At 39.2% G+C, this 22,469-nt stretch overlaps 1 protein-coding gene across 7 annotated transcripts in view; it reads right to left on the bottom strand.

The window, feature by feature from the left end:
• The window catches only part of sdk2b (sidekick cell adhesion molecule 2b), a 315,126-nt gene continuing 292,657 nt past the window's right edge, over positions 1-22,469 (bottom strand). For 2 of the 7 annotated variants that reach the window (XM_016681386.1, XM_016681381.1), the window contains exons 41-46: positions 21,359-21,523; positions 21,046-21,186; positions 18,690-18,849; positions 12,668-12,797; positions 2,927-2,983; positions 1-1,592 (exon numbers count right to left, since the gene is read on the bottom strand). In XM_016681386.1, the coding sequence (XP_016536872.1) occupies positions 1,170-1,592; positions 2,927-2,983; positions 12,668-12,797; positions 18,690-18,849; positions 21,046-21,186; positions 21,359-21,523 (1,076 nt within the window). In that variant the 3' untranslated portion in view covers positions 1-1,169. The remainder of the gene's footprint in view (positions 1,593-2,926; positions 2,984-12,667; positions 12,798-18,689; positions 18,850-21,045; positions 21,187-21,358; positions 21,524-22,469) is intronic. The other 5 variants (XM_016681392.1, XM_016681383.1, XM_007571333.2 and 2 more) reach the window with 3 other exon arrangements.

Below are 22,469 nucleotides of genomic sequence, written 5' to 3'. Positions count from 1 at the left end.
TTTTTCCTCTTAACAAAATCACACCTAAGCACTTCCAGCAGATGTGTCCACACAGTTTCAAAACTTCAACTCGGAGGCTGAATATCAAAGCGTTTCAGTAGATTGAGACTGATGTGTTTATAGGAGAGCAGGCCAAGGGGGCCAAACGTGAAAAATGGGTTGTGTATGCGGAGAAGATTCGAAGCCCCCCACCCCCTGGCCTTGCCCATCTGTTGGGAGTAAAAGGAGGCTCTCGTAGCCCACGGAGGAGGGCGCCGAGAGTGGTGTGGTCAACAACTGGTGCCAGATGTCATAAATAAGCCATCAGGACAGTTTTGTTCCACCAGGACACTCTCATAAAAAGACTTGAACCTTTTTCAGTTAAACAGACATACACTCATTTCATAGATCTGGAAGGGTCTCTCAGGCACAACAGAGCCACCTTTGGCCCAATGTAACAAAATGCTGTTTGACTTTTCTGTGTGCGTGTGTGTGTGTGTGTGCTCTCAGACCAAAGAGTTGGTTCCACAGTAATGCAGATTTGTGTCCTGAATGTCCACTGAAAATGTTCCAGGACAACACGTGAAACGTTGTGTCAGTTTGGTGCTTAGTTCCATTTTTTATCCTTCATATTTTTTCACACGGAGACAAATTGAGTTTTTTCTCTTCATTACGAGTTTCCATCAATGAAGCTGATTTTGTCCACCGACTCAATTTTGTCTTCTCGGTATCTCCACTATATATATGCAGTATATATATTTATATATATATAATTAATATATATATATATATAGTAAATGTTTTTTTGTGTTTTCAAAGACTGATGACTTTGTACAGAGGTTACTGATGAATGTGTTTCAAAAGAGCAAAAAAAGAAAGAAAGAAAAAACAAACCAAAAGAAGTCATGCAAGTTGTTCAGTGATTAAAATAACTCCGGACACGTCTTATGAATTGGTGAAAGCAAAAACTGAGTCTACAATGGCACACTTCCACACGCTAAACAAGAACAAGTGCTTTGGAAAGTCTGCTTATCCAAAATCAAAAGTAGTAACATGAGAGCAAATGAAAACACTATAAGAGGCGAGAGACGGCTGAGATCGATTTATCAGGCTGATTTTGCATTTTCCGATGCCGTGCTGTTCAACACGTATTTGATGCTGCCAGAAAGTTTGGTCCTTTTCAGCACTTTTCACACAAAGGAGGAGAAGCCAGCAATAGGAGCCCGTGACCCAGGGGCCAGGTTGCTGGGGGGCCTGTAGAGGGTGTTGTGCTGGCTGGAGGTGATAGAGCTCTGCGGGGAGGGGGTGGGAGTCCGACTTCCTTTGGGCCTAAACAGGTTGCCTTGACCCTGGGGTTGACCCTGGGCCTGTTGAGGCTGAGGGCTGGGTGAACTGAGCTGCGGTGGCAGTGGGGGTAGCGGGGGCAGCGGTGGCGGGGCGTGGTGCTCCGGGTCTCCCGACTCGGACTCGGTGAAGCTGTAGGCCTGCGCTCGGGATATTCCCTTCTGCTGGCGGCGCCAGGAGTTGTAGTAGGTCGGGTCGCTTATGTAGTGGTTGACAAAAGAGTGGGTTTTCTGTCGGTTTGGGTCGACCTCGTACTCACTGTCGCTGCCCTGGAAGACAAATCAGAGACGGTGTCCTGAGTTAACATAATTTTATTCTTCACTGTGGACAATTATTATGTTGACGCTGTATAAGTAGCTTTTAATAAATCAGAATATCGTCAAAATCATTTTTTTTTTCATTTAGTTCAAATAGCAAAACTTGTATTTTATGCTAATTCTTCACACATAGAGTGACATATTTTAAGAGTTTCTTTCTGGTAACTTTGATCATTATGGCTTAAAGTTAGGGCAAATTAAATTTCCGTTTCATTGAAAACTATATTTTAGACAGAGTTGTCACCGTACTGTAAAGAATGTCCAATTGACCATGCAGTGCATGCACCGCACGGTCAGCAACTCTGGCAGATGACATTTCTCCCCAAATCATCAATGACTGGAAAATTCACACTGAACCTCAAGGATCTGTATGTGTGTGGTGGCTCTTGAAGAACTGGCTCTGGCTACGATAAACAATTCAGGAATACCCTCAAACTTCCTAAAAAGGCTTTGCTTTACAATCCTCTGTAGGTCGTCCCGGTTGCTGGTTCACCTTTCCCGACCACATTATTTTCTTCATTTAAACTTGACGTTGATTTTTTTGGCAACTTTTTGCGACTTCTGCTCCTTGTGGAATAACTGCCTGTACGAAAACTGTAAAGTAATCAGTTGTCCATGTGATTTATATAGGCCATGACATACAACACTGGTCTAATGCGATGTTATAGTTGTAAATATATATCAAAAAATGTTTTGTTCATTAACTTTAGGCCATAATCATCAACCTAACACAAATATACCAGTCCGTTTACAATAAATCTGTAAAATATAACTTTCCCTTTTTGATCTGAATAACTGAAAACAAAAAAAACAAAAAAAAAAAAAAAAAAAAAAAACGAGTCTCCTAATTTATTGGGACCTACTTGCACATTACAACAATTTTCCTGTGTGATTCCAAGTCATCCCTTTCTAAACATCAAACACACATGCAGATGTGCTCAGGGAACAACACGACACAAGTACACATGGACAAAATGGTCAACAATAACCAAAAGCATGACTGCAAAAAACAGAAGCGTGCACAGTTAATAGACCATCAGTACAAAATGGAGAAGGTCAGTTTGTCTAAGGGACTAACCAATCAGTTGAGGTTTTAGGACAGAAGCTCTGTGTAGCCACACCTCACCAGAAAGAAACCATGTTTTGCTGTTAAAATGATGTAGAGTGCCACATTAAACCCACAATAAAAATGAGAGTCTGGGGTTAAGGATCGGATGGAGGCCACTTAGGAGCCATTCACCTACACGGCTACAAACATTAAAAGCAGGCAGGTATGGGAACCTCACCAAATGCAGTGGAAGTGTATGTAGGCCACCTGTCCCATATGAAAACACCAGCGCCTCCTATGGGTGAACAAAACAATGGGTTTTACAGTACATCACCGTAACAGAATGGTTATAATGGCCAAGTCATGATGATGATGATATCAAAGCAGAATACAGTATTGTACAAAAGTTACTTTTGTATCCACATGTCTTATTCATCAAAATGGTTCGAGTTGCTGAAACTTTGGTTGCTAAACGATCTGTGCATCCACCGACTTTAGCACCAAAACCTGATGCAATCTTGAATTGCCAGAAGATGTGAAATTAGTGAAAGAGACCAACAACAAATATCCTGAGTCACATGTTTAAATCATTTGAACTATCGGTCCAAATATTTTTAAGATAATGTCAGTTTGAGATCTTCTAAAAGTGCCAGCTATTGTTTGTAAATCTAGTTAGAAGTGATTTGCATAACTCCTGTTTAGGACTATATTTTTTTAAGTGCAATGCCAGAGTTATTCAGTTATGTTGCTTGTTTGCTTTTTTTTTTTTGCTAAGTATGTAAGTGGCTTTTGAAGCTGAGTTTATAAGCACCATTGGGTCTTTTTAATATCACTAACTTGTATTTATATCATACTTAAAGTAGTTAGCAATGGACAAAATACAGACAACTTTATACTAGCATTTTCAGCTTTATTCACAAATACAATTCAAAGTGAATTCTATAGACACTGGTTTGCATAACTCCAGCCTATTTATGCGTTTATCTGCAAATTATATATCATAAATATTGAACACTGATTGATTTTTAAAACATTTTTATAAATTAAACTGGTAACTGGGACATCTATTTGCATGTAAAGTCAGACTCGGATTACATTTTGATAAAAAAAAAAAATACCCTCAATCAGAAATGGAGGATTAAAGATCCACTGGATGAATTGTTTTAAATCATTTAACACAATGGCTCCAAGGTGGAAAACAGGCTCTTAACCAGCTCCAACACTTACTCTGATTTAGCTGTCAACCTGTTTTTAGTGGAAATGACTAAACCCTGTAGGAAATGACTAAAAAACGTATTGGCACTAAAACCCTTTGTTACGGTATAGTAGACTGACTGAAAAAGGATATATATCACATCTTTGTGTGATTTCTTTTCTGATTCTAAAGTACATATTGCTGTAGAACTTATTTTCAGCCTTTGCATTTCTTTGATTTCAATACCCATAATTCCTCCAGTATTCTAATGACAAACATGCATAAAATGGTGGGACTTGCCAAAATGTTCTCAAATACCTCTTAGGAAAGCGTTTTCAAAATATTAACTACCAAGAAAAAAACTTGTGCTTTTTTTCCAACAAGTCCCATTATTAAAATAAAGAAAAACTATTTTTGAAGAGTTTTTTTTTTTTTTTTTTTGCCAGTTTGTGTGTTTTGTTAAGACACTGCCCTGTGTCCTTCACTGAAATATACTAAGAATGTGAAGTTTACAAGGACTGAAATGAAAATGAGAGAAAAAAGCAACATATTTCTCATTTAATTTCTGGCAAACGATTTCTCCAGACCAATTTAATCAACTATTTGGAAATGTGGCTTCTTTGGAAGCAAAACCTACGGAAATGAGGGGTGGCCCAAGGTCTTTTCACAGCAACATGCACGCACACACACACACACACACACACGCATCAACCATTGGAGCTATTTAGTGTGAATTCTGTGAAAAGCAAACAAAAGGTGAAGACGGATAGTGCATTCAAAAACACTGCCTGATTTTAGGTTTTATTTGTGAGGCTAAAATTTTATTTTGTTATTTTTTGGCTGTAGTCTGCCTTCGTTTCACACAGCAAACACTCCAACGTGCTCAAAGTTGGACTGGAAAAACTACTGAATTCATGTCAAAAACCATTTAATTTCAACAAAAACTGTCATGACTGCCAAATACTTACTGAGGGTTGCTTGCGGTCATCTAAGTACCACAAATGTACTCCACCAGTTGTGCCAGGCGGCATGTAATTAGTCATCTGGCCATAAAGAACGCATAGAAAGTTGACTATGCCAAACTTTTGAACAATTTCCCCAGAGAAGCAGCTTCAGGCATGCATTAGATACATTTCAAAAGCAAAACAACAAAGGGTTGTTCTGCTAAGGATGATGCCCTGCAGGGATAAAGTTGATAGCTGTAACCACTTCTGGGGTCTGTTGCTCTCACAGACTTGCCTTCATGATCTTGTTCCATTCTGTCATGCAGACACAACATGTCTGGCATGCACTTGAAGCTTCGTACCTCTTCCTGAATATTGCAGAACACATATGTGATGCACATGGCCTTGGTCTCAGATATCCCCCAGCATGCTTTGTTCCTCACAGTATGACAGATGATTGTTTTTTTTTGTTTTTTTTTCTTCTTCTTTTTCCCCAAGATGTGGGAAAAGGTTTAAAGCTTCAACAGAAATTCTGAATGGTTATTTAAAAGAAAAAAAAAAAGAGCCTGTTTTAGATTTTGTGTCTCAAAACAAAGGAAAGCATTCATGCTTGTAGTTAATCAAAAGCAGACACTGTGCCACTTTGCTCTGACCAACTTCGACTTTACTTACTTTGTAAGTGTTTTTCATCACAATAACAAAAATTGTTTGATAAAACATAATGGTTTTTGTTTGGGTGTCTTTTGATAATATCATTAAAGCTCAAAGGACACCAGATTTGAAAAGTGTTTCACTTCAGTTGACACAACAAAGTAATAAAGTTCTAAAAGTGGACCTGGCGGACCTGCAGTTGTGAATGCTGTTACTATTAAAATGCCCTACATAAAACACAATTGTTGGTTTATCGCATTTATTAATAACTCACTTATCAACTGAGGAACATAAAGAAATGATACTTAGCGATTTGCCTCTGGAGCGTTGCGGCTGGAGACGAGGCTCTTTATCCCAGCTCATTACAAGCCAATTACTGCGGCTGAATGCTGTGCAAGAAGTAGACTATAGGCATGGAATGCAGCATTGCACCTCAGCCTCAAGGGACCAACCATCATATTTAAGCAATGAAATGCCTCAAACAGACACATAGCAGGCCACTGAAGTTAATTATTTAAGGTTTGTTTTTTGTTTTGTTTTTTTTTTCTCATCATTTTGATGCTAAATTAGGCAGGGAAAGAGATTAAGAAATCTACATAATTAACTTGTGAAACCGCTTGACAGCAGTTTATTTATGATCAGCATGATAAAGATGCTGTAGGTCCTTGTTTATCAAGGCTAAAATTAGGAACCTAAAGAAAAAAAAAAAAAACGTCAGAGATAAAATAGGACTGTAGACAAGAATTTTATTGTTTTTTTGCTTTTCTTTTTGCTGGAGAAGATGTGTGTCCTCAGTTTCTCAATATTGCTTAAAAAGAAATCCCTATCTCAAAGACTTCTTTGACCTTTGATCTTTGACCTCAGCCTGCTGAGGAATTACAACACTTTGCATCAGTGTTTAAACTGAGCAACGACTTGCTGGTAGAAATGGTGTCTCCCCCTCTAGCAGTCACTGGGTGAGAGGCGGGGTACGCCTAGTACAGGTCGCCATTCAACACAGGGCAACACAGAGACAAAAAAGGACAAACAACCATGCACACATATACTCAAACTCAATACAGAAAGACCCTGGGCTGGTATTTGAGTCCAGGACTTTCTTGCTGCAAGGCGGCAAAAGAGCTGCCAACTGTACCACTGAGCAACCCCAAGATGACATCTGCCGATCAAAATAAATGCAAAAAAAATCTGAAAAGTACGGAATGCAGTAAGTTCAACAAACCTTTTCACTGCAACGACAGCGGCTAGTCCTGTGTGGTGTCTTTTAAACATCCAGAAGCATCTACATTTTGCCAAAGTTGCCCAAGCTTCTTTGGAGTTGATGAAGTTTTTCTTTAAAGAGCAATTTTAAGCCGTGACACTGATTCTCTTTGGGGATTAGTGTTGGAGTTAGACTGGGAAATTCTACCACATGGAAATGATCTCAACCATTTTATTCTTGCTCTGGCTGAAGGTTTTGGGTGATTGTCTGAAAGGTGAATCTCTGCTCCAGTCTCAAATCTTTTGCAGGTTATGACAAGATTTCTTCAAGGGTTGTTCTGTCTTTAGCTCCAGCCATCTTCAGTCAAATATACCCATAATCCCCCTGCCCCCGCCATCTCTGGTGCAGAAAACAATCACTCCAGCATGACGCCACCTCCACTGTGCTTCATGGTGGGGATGAAGCGTTTTGGGTGGTGAATAGTGTTAAACTGAACACTTTCTTCCACATTTTTCTTGCGTCGATTTTATTTAGGAATAAAAAAGTAAATGGATATAATGTAAATTATACATTATAATTTACATTATATCCATAGATTATAGAATTGTAGATTAAAAAAAATGTGGAAAAACCGTACCTTATGTGGTGTTGGCTTATCACATTAAACCACAATAAAAAAAGGTTTTGTGGGTTTAAAGTGAAAAAAAGTAAAAGAGTTCAACCCGTGTGAATGTTTCATACCCATTGGTCTAACAAGTTTAAACTGATTAATCACCGATTAAGGTAGAACTCTAAAGGTCTACCCATGATTTATTCCATAAATAGATGTTGTTCATCATCATCACAGAGTGAACAAAAAAAAAAAAAACATACAATAATAATCTCGTGGCTTTCAGGGCCACCATCCCCCTCAAAATTGAAAATGTCTGTCTCTGCATTAAGGAGCCAGTTCTTTGTTCTTTGGTTATAGATTATTAATAAATAGGACAGAAAGGAGGGGAGGGGATAAGCCATCCATAGCCATCTCCTTGATGAAGTGAGCACAGCAGGGACCAAGACCCAGAGACAAAGAGAATAACAATATGGACATTGCTGGAAAAGCCCCCAAAACTAGCAATATTTATTTACATCTTCATTTCAAAACAGTTTGTTTTTTAACTACAGAGGAAACAAAGAGAGGTCCACTGTTTGAAAACTAAATTATTTGACTAAATTTATCCTGTTGATAAGCAATAATGAGCCATTTTTGTCTGTCTGGAAGAGGCCACGAGATTATAAAATATTATTGAAATTCAAAAAGGTCATGATGCGGCACTGAAACATGAGTTTCAAAACCACAGCATCACAGATTCTCCACTGAAGTAGGAATGAGAAGTTTTTTTTTTTGTTTGTTTTTTTCCCCCCCACATTTTCATCTTTTGATTAACACCAGAACCTACCTGGAGAGATTATTGCTTAAAAGCACAATATTGGTTTCATTTGGGTAGACTCCCAGCAGCACTTAGCAAATACATTTATGCTTGTGCTAGAACAGAAAATGTCATTTTCCTGGCATCATCCCTCAACAACTGGCTGGCGTATAGATAATGTCTAATGGCTGAAGCCGTTGTCCAAGCTCATTCATCACACTTTTAGTTGTTAAAAACTAATTATTGCTCTCGTTATGTTTATTTATTATCTGGAAGCCAGTTCCTAATTTAGAGAGATTCAACCCTCACCCGCCTTACTTAATCTTTTCCTTATATCATATTTTTAGCACAGGGAAAAAGGATACTGTGGAGTACAAATGACGTGTTTCTAGACTTTCTGACATAAAAAAAAAATGTCTGCATCAATAAAATATACTTCATTTAACAGTGATTTTTCTCATGTTACCAACATGGCATTTTTTCCACCAACGGAACTGTACTAAAAGATGATTTTATATCAAGACTTGGTTTCACACAACCTTCAGAACCTTGTTTAATTAAATTCCCATGCCCATTTCCAATGAATGCATTCAGTAATTTCTTAATTTGCTTGTTGGTTTATTTGTAGTTTATTTCATTTTGCAAACTACAAATCCCACTACAAGTTGTCCCACTTCGCCACAGGGACAACCTTGGAAAATTTTAAAACTGATTTTAACATACTTTTATTTACTCTATGAAATAAATATTTTGGCTTATGTTTCTAATCAAATATGTTTATACATTTTCCAGATTCTTTAATCAATTATTCATTTGTTTGCTTGTTTGTATTTTATCAAGTTAATTTGTGTGTTTTTGCATCTTTATGCATAATTAATTGTGTTTTTAAATCTGACATGTTCAACGTGTTTTTTTTGTTTGTTTGTTTTTTTTACATCTCCCGGACCTATCTTTTAATCCTTGTTAATTTTGTTTTATCTACTTAACTTTACTTAATTTGCATAAGACATAATACCTTGAACTACATTTGGTTGCACATTCCTCAATAAAGCAATGACAAACTTGGCGCCATAATGGATCTAGTCCAAACTATTCATCAGAACAATTAATATCACTGGGATTTGAGACTTCATAGAGCATTAGTGGTGCCCCAGACAGTCTGACTTGCTTTATTAAGTGTAATAGAAGCATGCAGGTTTATTCAGGCTTCTCCATTAAAATTTGATTCATCTGTAATTAAAGCAATGATGGGCAAATATGTCATCCACAAACCCTCTATAAAAACCAGCTGCTTCAAATCCCCTAAAAAAAAACACTTGTATTGGTTACCTCCTACGGCACAAAACTATTAATAACACAAAGCATAATTTAGGAGGAGTCGTGCTTTTGCTTCGTTTTTGGGCCACAACATTATCCAGGAAACTGTCAAAGCCAAATGGCTGCGAGGATTATTCCCTGCTGAGTCTCCAACCAATAAAGCTGCAGTGTCCGGTGAGACAGAGAGTCATGGTTTGGAGGCAGAGGAGGACAGATGGAGGCAGAAAGGGAAAGAGAGGGTATGAGAGAGAGCAGACACTTACATTTCTCTCCTGTGGAATGCTGCTCAGCAGAGAGCCTAATCTACACTCCATCTCTGACTCACAGATGAGATCATCTGTCTTCGACTGGTTTCAGCTTTAAATGACACACACACACACACACACAAAAAAAAACACTTCGCCACAGGGACAACCTTGGAAAATGAGAAAGGCTGTACTATAAAAAAAAAAAAAAGTCAATAGGCCTGTACCTGCAGGCTGGCAGAACAGTAATGGTAGCATTGTTGCCCTGCCAAGTACATGCTGGCTTCCTCCAAATCTCCTTGTGACGAGCAGCACAATAGTCAACTTATGCCTGTTAAGGAAGGCCCTGGGGATTAAAGAGCAGACGCAGCATGGTGTCTCACAGATAGCTGAGCGTTATCTGCTCAATATAACTTCAAAGAGCATTCCTAGACGTCCAAAGCTCTAGCGGCTGCTGATATAGACCCCTGAAAGGGGTACAGCAGCGGAGCCCCCGGGGGTGACAGGAAGGCCTCTGGATGTTTTGGCCTGTCAAAAACAAACATCAGTTTATTCGGCGAGGAGCAAGCCACCATATGGGTCTTGTCATCTTGGGCTGAAGGGAATGCATTTGACGAAAATCAAGTGCAAATCCCGGGTACGTCAGGTGGGTGATGAAATATCTGAAAGACCCGTTTGAGGGAATGTCACAGTGCTGTGAAAGGTCCTGTCTGTAGCAATTCATTGCAAAAGAGATTTTCATTTGATCTGGAAATAGGACTTGGGTCCCGATAAGGGCCGAGCGAGGAGAGACATCTGGCTGCGGGATTCACATCAGAGACGAGCGAGAGGCGTTCGACGATAATTCGAGTCAAGAATTCTCTCAAAGAAGGTGGAAATGAGTCAGGTTGTTTGTGTCCTTTGCTGAGGCTTGTTACGGGTTTCCAATTTCGTGTTATTTTCTGTTTATTTTTCCATGTTAAAAGCTCAAACCTTAATCTATTTCACTTTGAATTTATGTGACAAAACAACACAAAGCAATATATGATTGAGAGAGCACATTCATGCATGGCTTAAGCATTTTTTGCAAATTAAAAACCTGAAAAAAAGTGATGCGTCTTTGTATTTCGGGCCCCTTTACTCTTGATACCCGTGAATAAAATTCTGTTTAACAAAACGCCTTCAGCAGTCATCTAATTACCCCCTGAGGGACAAGCCAGGTCTCAAGGGGTTTGCTAAAGAACAATAGTGAACAAACATTAGAGAACAGACTGCTTCATTAGGATCAAGAGACACAGAGGTCAAGGACACCAAGATACGGCAGTCCACCTAAACTGAGTGGCTGGGTAAGGAGGGGAATAATCAGAAAAGCCACCTTGAGGACAGTGGTCATACTGTAAGAGCTGCAGAAATTCATAGCTCAGGTAGAAGAATCTGTCTACGTGACGGCTTATTCATGCAGCTCATAAATCTCACCTCGATAGCAAAAAATAAAGTGATTTTTGAGGGGAAAAAAAATCTGTGTGCATTTTTCTTGAGTTATCTAGAAGAAAAAAGAAGTTCTGGTCAATTAAGATCAAAACAGAGGGCTTTGGTCAATGCTATACGAAAACCAAACATAACACACCATCCTGAATAAAAACCTGGACAGTGACACCAGAAAGTGGCAGTATTATGCTGATGGGGGATTGTCTTCAGCAGGAAGGGGAGGATGGTTATAGCCTCTAACAGGGATACACTCTTAGAGGCTGCAAAAGACTTGACGCTGAGAACAAGAGTTCACCTAAAACAGCAGGATGACGTTTAGTCAGAGCAACAAATGAATTGTTTAGGTCAAGTCAAATTTGTACAATACAGTGGCCCAGTCAAAGTCTACAATGGAATCAAAATGAGAGACAGCTGGAACACTTGAAAATGAATGTTCACAGACGCGCCCCGTCCAATGCGACAGATTTTGAGTGGTTTTGGAAAGAGAAATCGTCAATTTAGTTACTGGTGGAGCCGTTACCCATAAAGATTCTTCAGTTGTTAATTGCAACAAACTGCTTTCATAAATATTCAAGGGAATTAGTTACAAATGTATATTAATAATCAATCCAAACTCCATAAACTACAATGAAGATTATAGATGTAATCTGACAAAAATGAAAAAAAAAGTTATGTGTTATGAATACTTTTACTTTTTTTCTTTTTTCCAGATGCTGTAAATATACAGAAAAGCAAAGATGCATAAACATTTCAGGGGGGAAAAAGAAAAAAAAAAGTCTTGGTTTAATGAAGGCAAAAAGTAGAAAGTAGCTTGACTGACATTCTGATCAATAGAGAAACAGAGAGAAAAGCAGAGCTTATTGATTTTAATCTCTTACTGGGGAAAAAGGCACTTTGGGTCATGATGAAGCAGAGGCTACAATTCAGACAATCCACCATTAATTGGTAGTGATCCTTCTACCTTGTGGACTTTAAATAAATCGAAAACGGTGGGCGTTTTCCAGTGAGATCACACTGAGCTGACAAAATGAAAAGGAAAGTTGGACGGTTCGTGTGGCTGGAGCTGAAACCTTAAGTACAACTGGAGCGTTTTTTTGTTTTTTTTTTTACCCCGATGGCTTATGTAACAGGAGCGGTGCTTGAAAACAGCCCGGATCACAGGTGGACATTTGCTGAGTGACATTGTGTCCACAAAGCTAAAAACTGCTGAGCAGCCAGTGAGCAAAGTCATTAATCTCGCATCTCTGTCTGCATTCGGCACAGCTATGACTTATAACTTAGATGAGTGACACAAACACAATAGGGACAGACAGAATATGCAGCACTGCTGACAATGTGAGGCTGAATTCAGGAGGAATTCAGAGAGATGACAGTGTGCACACACACCTATACACACACACACGCACACACACACACACACACACACACACACGCACGCGCGCGCGCGCACGCACATGCACACAGGCAGGCACACAAATGAGACAAATGCTGCTTTATGTAGACAGGATAGAAATCAGAGAAGATGTGGGATAAAGAAAGCAGTGCCACTGCACCTGTGAGTCAGAGATTTCAGAGGGTTTTTCAGTCAGGCTGGTGCTCTCCGCAGGGATCAGGTCATTGTACTTGGTGCTCACATCCTCGTCCGAGTAGTGGAGACTGCCAGGACTGGGCCTGGGCGGAGACCTGAACAAGAGACAAAGAAAATGATTGGGTCAGCTTCTAATGTGGGCTCTATTGAATGTCAATATCTGACGAATTACGAATGACTGCTTACGTTTGGCCACATTTTCCTACTTTTTTTGTGTCTCAAGCAAGGCAAGTTGAATGTTTCTTAATTTGCTTTGTTTTAGTACATTTTGTCATTTTGTTTGGGTATGCAAGAAGCTGTGCGTGGCATTTCAAACTGTAACTTTTGTTCTGTTTGCAAATCTTTAACTTGCCCTCTATAGTGCTTGTTCTAGTTTCTTGTAAATTGAATCATTTACAGACCCATTGCCCAAGACACTCTTGAAAATGAGAGCTTTAATCTCAATGAATTTTTCATTTCCTAGTTTAAAAAAAAAAAAAAAAAAAGGTTACAAACAAACTAACAGACAGATGTATGGGAACGACAGGATGAGAATACTGTACATTCTGATTGCTGTTGACATCTTGATCAATGGCTGAACCCAAAAGGTTAAGGAGCCACGTAAAGCAGCAGGGTGAGTGAACTGTGTAGTTATGGTTTTATGAAAGAGTCCACATTGGTCAATAATTAAACAAAATTTCTTTTTAAATTCATGTAAATTCATAAAAAAAAAAAAAAAACTAACAAACAAACTCTAGATTACAAGCAAGCGCAGATCCCTTAAAGTCCCCACCTCCATTCTCATTACTTTCCAGTAGTGTCATTCCCCTCTTTTCTGTTCCCAAGTGTGCCCATCTGTGTGCAAATGCGCGTGTGCGAGGACGCGTGCACGCGTGCGTACGAGTTGTGCTTGATGAGCGTCATGAGACGGTCATGAGATTCCCGCTTCCAGCCGGAGTCTTCTGGAATGAATAAATCCCTGATTCAGCCCCCTCTCTGTGGGCTGTGGAATGTCAAACCACTCGGCTCTTGTGACTAAATTATAAACAGATCTCTTGCTGGGGTCATCGAATGAAGAGCAGTCATAGGCTCTCCCCCAGCAAATGCTATCGCAGCCGACACAAACGACGTCTCGGATTAAAGCGTCAGTGGCACGCTGTGCTGATCAAATGTGTCGCTCGGATCTGAGCTACGTGTGATTGAGCAAAGAGGAGATGTTGAACTAGGCCTGGAAGGAGGAGTGGGGGGAAGATGGGGGTGTGTGGGGAAGATCAGTAGAGAAATATTTAGAGAAATTGCAAAGTCTTGTCAGGGTTTTCTCTTTTTTAAGTAAACTGAAAAGGAAATCTCTTGGTATCAAATCTTCTCCTTACTTTCCCCCTGTCACTGCTGCTGCTAAACAAACAGCCATCTGTTTCTGCTGATTGGTGCTGGTTTGGCTGAGACCGCTGGGACATTCTGACTGCTGTTGACTTTCCAGGCCGCGGGGTCGACCGCCAGTTGCTGCCCCTGGAGCCACGGCAGCGCACACATCCATTTGATGCATCCAGGATGAATTTGCATTAAGCGTTTTCCAAATTAATGCATGTGGAAAGTATTTCGAAAATGTGCTGTGGGTAAATTCCAGCAGTCGTTTGACGGTGGTGGCACAAAAACCAGAAAACCAGGACACATACATACATCTGCACATACATCCATATGTTCATTACTTTGAATACCATTCATTTAGCGCCCTTTGTGGTGGCTGGATGTCATGGCACCTCAACTCAGCAGATAGTTCAAAGGATCTGGACATAATCCTGAGAAAATGCTGTCTTATGTAGACGAGTAAAGACATAGCGGTGCAGGTTTTATAAAAATAAAAATAAAAAATGACAAAGCTGCAGACTTTATAAAAAGTACCAAATACTGCAGAAGTCTACCAGCTAGTAGCCTGACAGCTAGTTTATAACCAACCAAAAACCAGTTATTTCTTAGTGGAATTTAAAAAAATATGTCAATTAGCATTGCCTGTTATAGAGTGGCCACAGCTGCTAAAACACAATTAGGCTGTGAGGCACAGAAATTTTTAATTTTTGAATTTATTCCATCTGAATGGGGCAACGCGCAACAATGAATGTACAAAACTGCTTTAAATACACTGGATTTAGCTAATCTCTGCAGCACATCAAGAAAAGCTACTAAGAAATATTTTTAATACGCAAACCTTAAGCAACTTCCACTTCCTAGCAAGACTTTAGAGAGCCAAACAAAAAAAAAAAATAAAAAATGGAGCTAGAGTGAAGAAATGCAATCGTGAGCCTCCTGGGACTTTATGATAAACTGCCTGTATAAAAGCACAGAGAGATCGCAGCCCCCTCTCACCTACTCCCATCAAGACTTATACATTGTCGAGTAAAGTGTAAATTATTTATCATGCCTCTTACTCTGATAGAAAAGAGGTCGGCGTAATCCTCTGGCTGCAAACTTCACTTAGCGTTATGTCAGGTAAGGATTGGAAACCCTCAGTATCTGTGTCTCCTCAAGGTAAAAGAACTCATTAACGTCTAAAATGTTCATCAGCTTTGTCAGTCAAGAGTGTTTAATGCCATATTAATCTGGACAGAATTACTTCGCTAAGAGATCCTTATACCTCAACCCAGACTGCCGTCAGGGTTGGCTTCAAACCACTCAATGCCAAATGAAAATAAGTTTTTAATCCATCTGTCTTGTCGATACATACTTTAAACTCTGAAACACATTTTGTGGTTTTATAAAAAAGAAAAAAAAAACAATACAAAAATTAATTGCACTTTGAGCGTGAAGTACAGTTTTGATTAATTCTCTCATTTAGGTCAGCTAGACTTCATTTTCATGTGTGTAACAATGTTTCACTTTTTATTTGAAAGGCTTGTTTGGTTCTAACTGAGCGATTGAGAGGATCATCTGAAGGTGCAATGAAAATGAACTGCGGTGAGGAGTCGTTTGATTTCGCTGCTCCACCGCTAGGAATCAGTGATCGGCCAGGCGGAAGTTAACTGTGAGAGCTGACATGATTTTTTTTTTTTTTTTTTAGGATTTTGTTATATAAGAAAATTGATGAATACTGACCTCTGCAGACAAGGAACAGCCCACATAGGCTGCAGTTTTGGTGATGCTCTGACCTGGTTGTTATTGGTTCATTTTTCCTGATTCGAACATATCGTCGCCATTGATGGCAAAATGCCCCTTTACTGACAGACAGTTACTACAGTCACAATTTATTTCGCTATAAACCCCAGGGATGGGTAATTAACAAAAAGCTTTACACGGACCCGACAGAAAGCTCTGCATCAAATCTACAATCATGGAGTTCCTGTGCTTAACTCTGATTTCCACGAAGGCATGGAAATAAATCAACATCAGAGTCAGCTGCGGCTGCTGTTTGCTGTCTGACACGGCTCCTGAATTAGACTGGGTACAGTGAGATTAAGAATGTGTGATTTTCTATCTGAGTCGGAGTCTGTTGGTTTCATCCTGTCTTTGGTACTCTGAGACCAGAGATCTCGATGCGGTATTAATCTGTAAGAGGAGGCTCAGGTGTGGGGATTTGGGTTTCTCCGCTATGGGCTGAGTTCAAAGAGAGCTGATTCTCTGAGTACATCTGTGCATTCTTCTACTGCCAGCCTCCTACCCCCACTCTCCTCTCCCTCCCTTCATGTCAGGGAAGCAGTAGTAAAAAGCTGCCTGGAAGCTTCTCAAAGAACCTCAGTCTGCTTTGATCCATCCTTAAGGTCACACATACAAAGCCACAGACCTAAATATGTTTCTCATATTCATCTACACACACACACACACACACACAAAAAAAAAAAAAAAAAAAAAACTTTGACTTTATGTATTGAACCTGAATCCTTTAACTCTTCCTCTAAATTATTTCCACATGAAATAACTGTTACTGTTTACAGGCTGTTGCGAGCCTTTTAACAGTTTCAACAATATGAAAGCAGTGGTTTCTGAACTCACACCTGGTGTGAAATGTAAACATGTTTTGATAATTAAATAGTGAGAAAGTAGTCGGGTTTTGCACCTCGGGTGTCAGTAAACGCACATTTTAGAAAGGAACAAAGAGACACGGCAGGAGAAACAAGAATAAAATACTTTTATATTTCATAATATTTCAGATTGAAGCCTGAACTTTGGAACTCTTTTCTATTTTAGCCATTCTATTATAGATTTATGGCTGTATTTTGGATTATTTTCTTCTGAGGCATGACTGAATTTTGGCCCAGGATTGGCCAAAGCGCCAAATGTCAGATATTTGATATTTGATCCGAGATGCTATGTTATGTAAAGAGGTTATAATCGACCCAATGAATACCCAGATCCCGTAGCTTCAAATCAAGCTTAAATCACCAGTCCTCCACCAACATAACTGACTGTTTACATGTGAAGTTTGTGTTTATTTGCTCTATAATAGTGCTGTCCATTATTTACATGCATTTCATCTGCCCTAAAATAATTTGTTCCAGAAGTCTCTTCGTTTACCGAGATACAACTTTACAAACCAAAGTAACACTTTCCCGCTTTTCTGAACACAGACCTGCGTTGAGGCTTCAAACCACTTACAATTTTTGTTATTTAAAGCAAAAAAAGTGGACTGGTTGTTGTTTTGTGCTACACAGTGATCACTCTTTAAACATCTAAAGAATGTTTAAAGAAAACAGCAACATTTCTATAACCCTTACTAATTCGCTGTTTAACAGTGGAATTTTGATCACTTCCTTGTCTCCTACCTAAACCGTAGGTAGGTAATTAAAAGGAGTTTATTTTTCCTTTCAAGCCAATATTCTGCATAAGACTTGTTTCAAAATTCTGCAGCAAGAAGCATTGCTCTCTTCCTTTTCACAAACCTTGCCCACTTTACACCACATAGCCGGATTCCGAGGGAAAATATGGACGGTCACGCAAACCACCCCATGCACACTATTTATTTATTTATTTATTTTTAGCATTTTCCTATTGGTGACAAAAAGGTCTGTTTTATGTTTAAAGGAATAAATCATAAACTTTGTTGTTCAAAAATGATGCATTTTTGAACAATAGTCTCCTCCCACACATGTTGGCACCCCGATAAAGAACTGCAAAGAATGCAAAAACCTTTGTTCAAAACAACTTGAATAGCTTTAATCGCAGAGTGTTTAAAAATGACCTACTTTTAAAAATAAATCGCCAGTGACACAATCATTTGCAAGACTGGTTTTAAAATGAACAAGTGTGTTTACTTTTTTTTTTATATCACTTTTGAGCTCCATGTGGTCTAAATATCAAGAAATGGAGGTTTCGTTTCTCTTAGTCACCCTACCGTACAGTGAATGAGAATTTCGACATTACCTTACCACTATGCACGGAAAGGAGGATGGTAAGCCAGATGCAACAAATATCTAAAGGTCATTGTTTCAGAACTGCAGCACATACAGACATCTTGAGTCAGCAACAAACACTGCAGATCTTGTCTGGCATGCAACAAAGGGCGATCATGTGAAAAAGCAACCAATGAACACAGTTAAGAAGAGGGGAGGATTTATGATGTTACGGGTCTGCTTCTTTTCCAAAAGACCCTGCAAAACTTGATGGAGTGCATGGCACCATTGCTTTTTTAATTTTTTATTTATTTTTCTTGGAAATACCAGGAGATTTAGTATGAAAAACCTCTGCCTTTGTCAGAAATCTTTACATGGACCATCATTGGGTCTTTCAGAAGGATAATGACCCAAAACATATGACCAAATCAACACAGAAAATGATCATACAAAATAAAATGGATCTTCTTTTTTTATCATCAGTATCTCAGTCCTGAACATAAATCTTACAGAAAACCTGTAAAGAGAAAGGGTTAATGATCCCTCCCTCTATAACCTCCGACATTGTGAAATATGGAGGTCAGGACAGAGCACCTAAAAATGTGGAATGAGCGATTTTGTGGAAGAAAAAAAAAACTAGTTTTTTTTTTAATTAGTGTTATTACTGCAAGAGGAGAAGAACCTCACCTGGTGTAGACGCCATTCTTCCGACAGAAAGAATTTTTCACTGAAAGCCGTCGGTTGTTGAGCTCCAGAGCGGGGAAGCGGCCTTCATCCAGACTGACCATGTCGCCGTGAGTCAGAGCGTTGCAATTGGAGTTGTTACCTGGACACACGTACAGAGACACTGTGTGACCACAGGCAAGGGGGGAAACAGGGAGGTTAGTGTCTGGAAGGCGACATGGAACTGATGAGTGCTTGGTAAAACACAGAGGGTTAAAAGAAAAATCAGCAACAAATGTGTTTGCATTGGAAGTTGCTGAAAAGTACCAAAAACGTCTTGAAATTTCTCAATCTTGAAGAGATTTTTTCAGATTATTTCTGAGTGTTCTGATAAATTCACTGCAGTTTGTTTGTTTGTTTTTTTTTTGTTTTTGTTTTTTTGCTTGAAACTACAGAGAAAGTTCACCCTCCAGATATAAAGCTGGTGCCATACCTGTAATGGATCATAAGCAATTAATTTTGTGGGAGTGGTCTAGTCAAAGTCCATAGCAATATTTACATTTTGGCATCAAAGTGAGAAAACATAAACAAAGATTCAACTTTGCAGGCACTATTTTGTTTACACCATCACTTCAGATAAAAAAAAAAAAAAACAAGATCAAGAACAAATTTAGAGTTATGATCTCTTTCACTTTTATTCCATAAGTAGCAGCTCATTAATCAATACAACAACAACAAAAAAAATATTGATTCTCATTAATTTGACTGCTGGAGGGAACTGAGTGGACTATCAATTCCTTTCCCCCAAAGAAAGAAGAAGAAAGAAACCGCATTGCTCTCTCTTTCTCCCCGTTTCCAGCTTTACTGCGCTGGTTTAACCACTTTCCGCCTGTAACCTTGTGGCAAACAGACAAACAAGAGTGGGATCGATTTTCACATCCAACTCTCGGCTAGAAGGCAGACAAAACTGCCTCCCAAAACATCTCTAAGATCTCCTTTAAATATGAGTCGTTTAAGGTAAGCTTGTAGCCCGGTTAGGATGGGAGATGAGGTTTTGAAAAATAAAATTCGCAGCTTTTTGTGTAAACATAATGAAAAAAAATATATAGTAAACACATGCCTATTTTCTTAGACTGTTCCCCAGAACTGCACAACTTCCAATGCGATAAACTACGAGTTTCCACATTTTAGTGGTCGATAAATGTTTTATGTGAATGCTGCTTCCCATTTGTTAGGTTAAAAAACATTTTCTCAGTGTCCCGGCATAGCCAGGACCCTCATGTCTGGCGGAGGCTACTTAAGGTCAAGTGGTGGCTATGCAAACACGGTGAAAAAGAAAAAATGCACTTGGTAGGTTCCAACGTAAGCCCAGCCAGATTCTAGACAGAGGCTTTGAGAGTGTCTTTGTGCTGGAGTGAAAATGAGCTTCTTGTGTTTTGTATTTTTTTTTCCTGTCAGATAGAAAGATGGGCAGTGACCCGCAGGGACCCCTCCCCTCCCCCGCCTGGCAGCCAAATAGGCCCCTGAAAAACTGCTGAGCTTAGGGGAAATACCAACTGATGTCAGAGCTGCTCTGAATGGACAAATAACCCGCTCCCCACCCCCTACCACCGCCACCATTCCAGTTTTCCTCCACCTCTATTTTTTATTTATTTTTTTCCCCCCCAGAACCACAACTATTAGACTATGTTCAGATAAGTTTAAAATAAAAATACAGCCAAGGGAGGGAGGGGGGGGGAAGAAAAAAAATAGAAAGCACACCTTTTAAAGTTTTAAACATCAGAGCAAGCAAACATAATCCAATCTTTATTAGTATCGATTAAATTTAGCCTGAAAAGTTACAAAAAAAAACAAAAAAACAATGTTATTAATATTATTAATTAGGAGAACAAACTCTCAGTAGTCATTTTCTGTCTTTCATAGTGTTATTATGGAACTTTGAGAGAGAGAAAAAGATCTTATCAACATTGCATACAGGTTTATAGCAACTTGCTACACCTTGCACAGTCTCTTTTTTGGCAATCTCTCTTAGAATAACGTGATCTTTCTTGTGAAAATGTAACAAAATGGAAGGAAAACAGCTTAAGTCTATGACACTTGTACGTTTCAAATCAAGCAGCTGCGGAAATTGGTGGCGGTCAAACTTGCTTTTTTATCTTATGAATAGTATTTCAAAAGATTTTAAATGTCATGTGATGTTAAATTCCTCAAACTGGGAATTCTTTCTAAAGATGTTTCATAGTTGTAGGTCAGTGAATCACTTTAACAAGGAGTACAACTTTCCGAGGGAAGAAAAAAAAAAAAAAAAAAGGAAGAAAATCAGGTCCTATGAAGCAAAATGTTTTTATCACAAATGATTGGTAAATTTATATGCGCTCACCCGATTCGGACTTCTTTGCATATTTTTTGCTCTGTCCTCTAATGATGAGGATGAAAACCAGCAGCAGGATGAAGATGAGCCCCACCAGCGCCACGACGACGAGGAACCACCATTCCTCGTAAAACGGGGCCACTTTCTGACCTGAAAGAAGAGTGGAAAATTGGAATTCACGCTTGTTAGGAACGTACGCGGCGTGTTCCTGTGAAGTCTGGAAGACCTCAGGGAATTTTAATTAAGTTTGAAATGCAATTTAATTCACTTCATTCAGTTCTATTAACTAACAAAAAAATAAATAAATAAAATAAAAACTCACCAGATATAGAGGGAGAAGGTAGGCTTGGAGAGCCGTAGCCATAATCGTTCACTCCGATTATCCGAAAGTCGTAGCTGACGCCTTGTTTAAGTATATCCATGTTGAACGTGTGTGATGTTGCATCCTTCGGGATATCCTTGATTATAATATCCCACAAACCCTCATCTACAAGAGAAATAAAAGTTTACTTTAACACACACACAGAAAAAAAAAAAAAACAGACATAAACATTTATTTAATCAGCAAAGCTTTTAAAGCCTGTAACAGCATCACTGACAACATGTTGTTTGTTTATTTTTGATATAGAGCACCTGGCTTGCTCACAGCTCTCAGGGTTAATTGATAATTCCTTCAAATATTACACAATCCATCAATTTTACAGCCCCCGTAAGAATTTACAGCGACCAAATCGGCAACACAAGCAGCGGCACGGCCGTCTTTTCTTGCCAGAGATCGTTCATTACGCCGTCGCCGCTTGTAAATATCAACGTAAACTGTGACTCTTCGAACGAGACACGCAAATAAAGCTGGCGGACTTTGCAGATATCCAGCGCTGGGATCAGCAAGGCTTTCGGATTGCTTTGAGTGCGGCCCGGATATCCGCCACTCGAGGCGTCACACTGAACCATTCCCTCAACTCTCTGACACTGTTTCGTCCACGTTCTTCCTTGTGAGACACCAAACATCCATCAAATGGCACGGATGTGTCAGTCACAGTTGAAACAGGATGCCGATTCTCCCAGATGCACCGACCGAATCAATAACGCATTAAAATATCAAGGGCGTCGACTCGGAGGCAGCAAATATTGACTTTTCACATGACTTTCTGGATGCTCGGTATCACAGGTGCTAATATAAAGTTGGATTCACTAATTTGCGAGTATTTTATATTTTTTTTAAGATTAATATATTCCAATCCCATTGTGACCCTTGCCTATGGTTTAGAGATATGGATGATGACTGAAAAAAACAGGCTTTCATATACAAGAAGTTAGAATAATCTCCCTAATACATTATACATAACATCCACAGAAATAGTATGAAAGGGAATTTATACACGAAAGCATTTTTAGCTTGTGATAGTTTGACTTCATAGTTACTTTAAGTTACA

This window comes from Poecilia formosa, unplaced genomic scaffold, assembly GCF_000485575.1.
Source record: "Poecilia formosa unplaced genomic scaffold, Poecilia_formosa-5.1.2 Scaffold7, whole genome shotgun sequence".
Classification (NCBI taxonomy): Eukaryota; Metazoa; Chordata; class Actinopteri; order Cyprinodontiformes; family Poeciliidae; genus Poecilia; species Poecilia formosa.
Note: the sequence above shows the minus strand (reverse complement) of the source record. Positions and strands in the feature narration are given on the sequence as shown.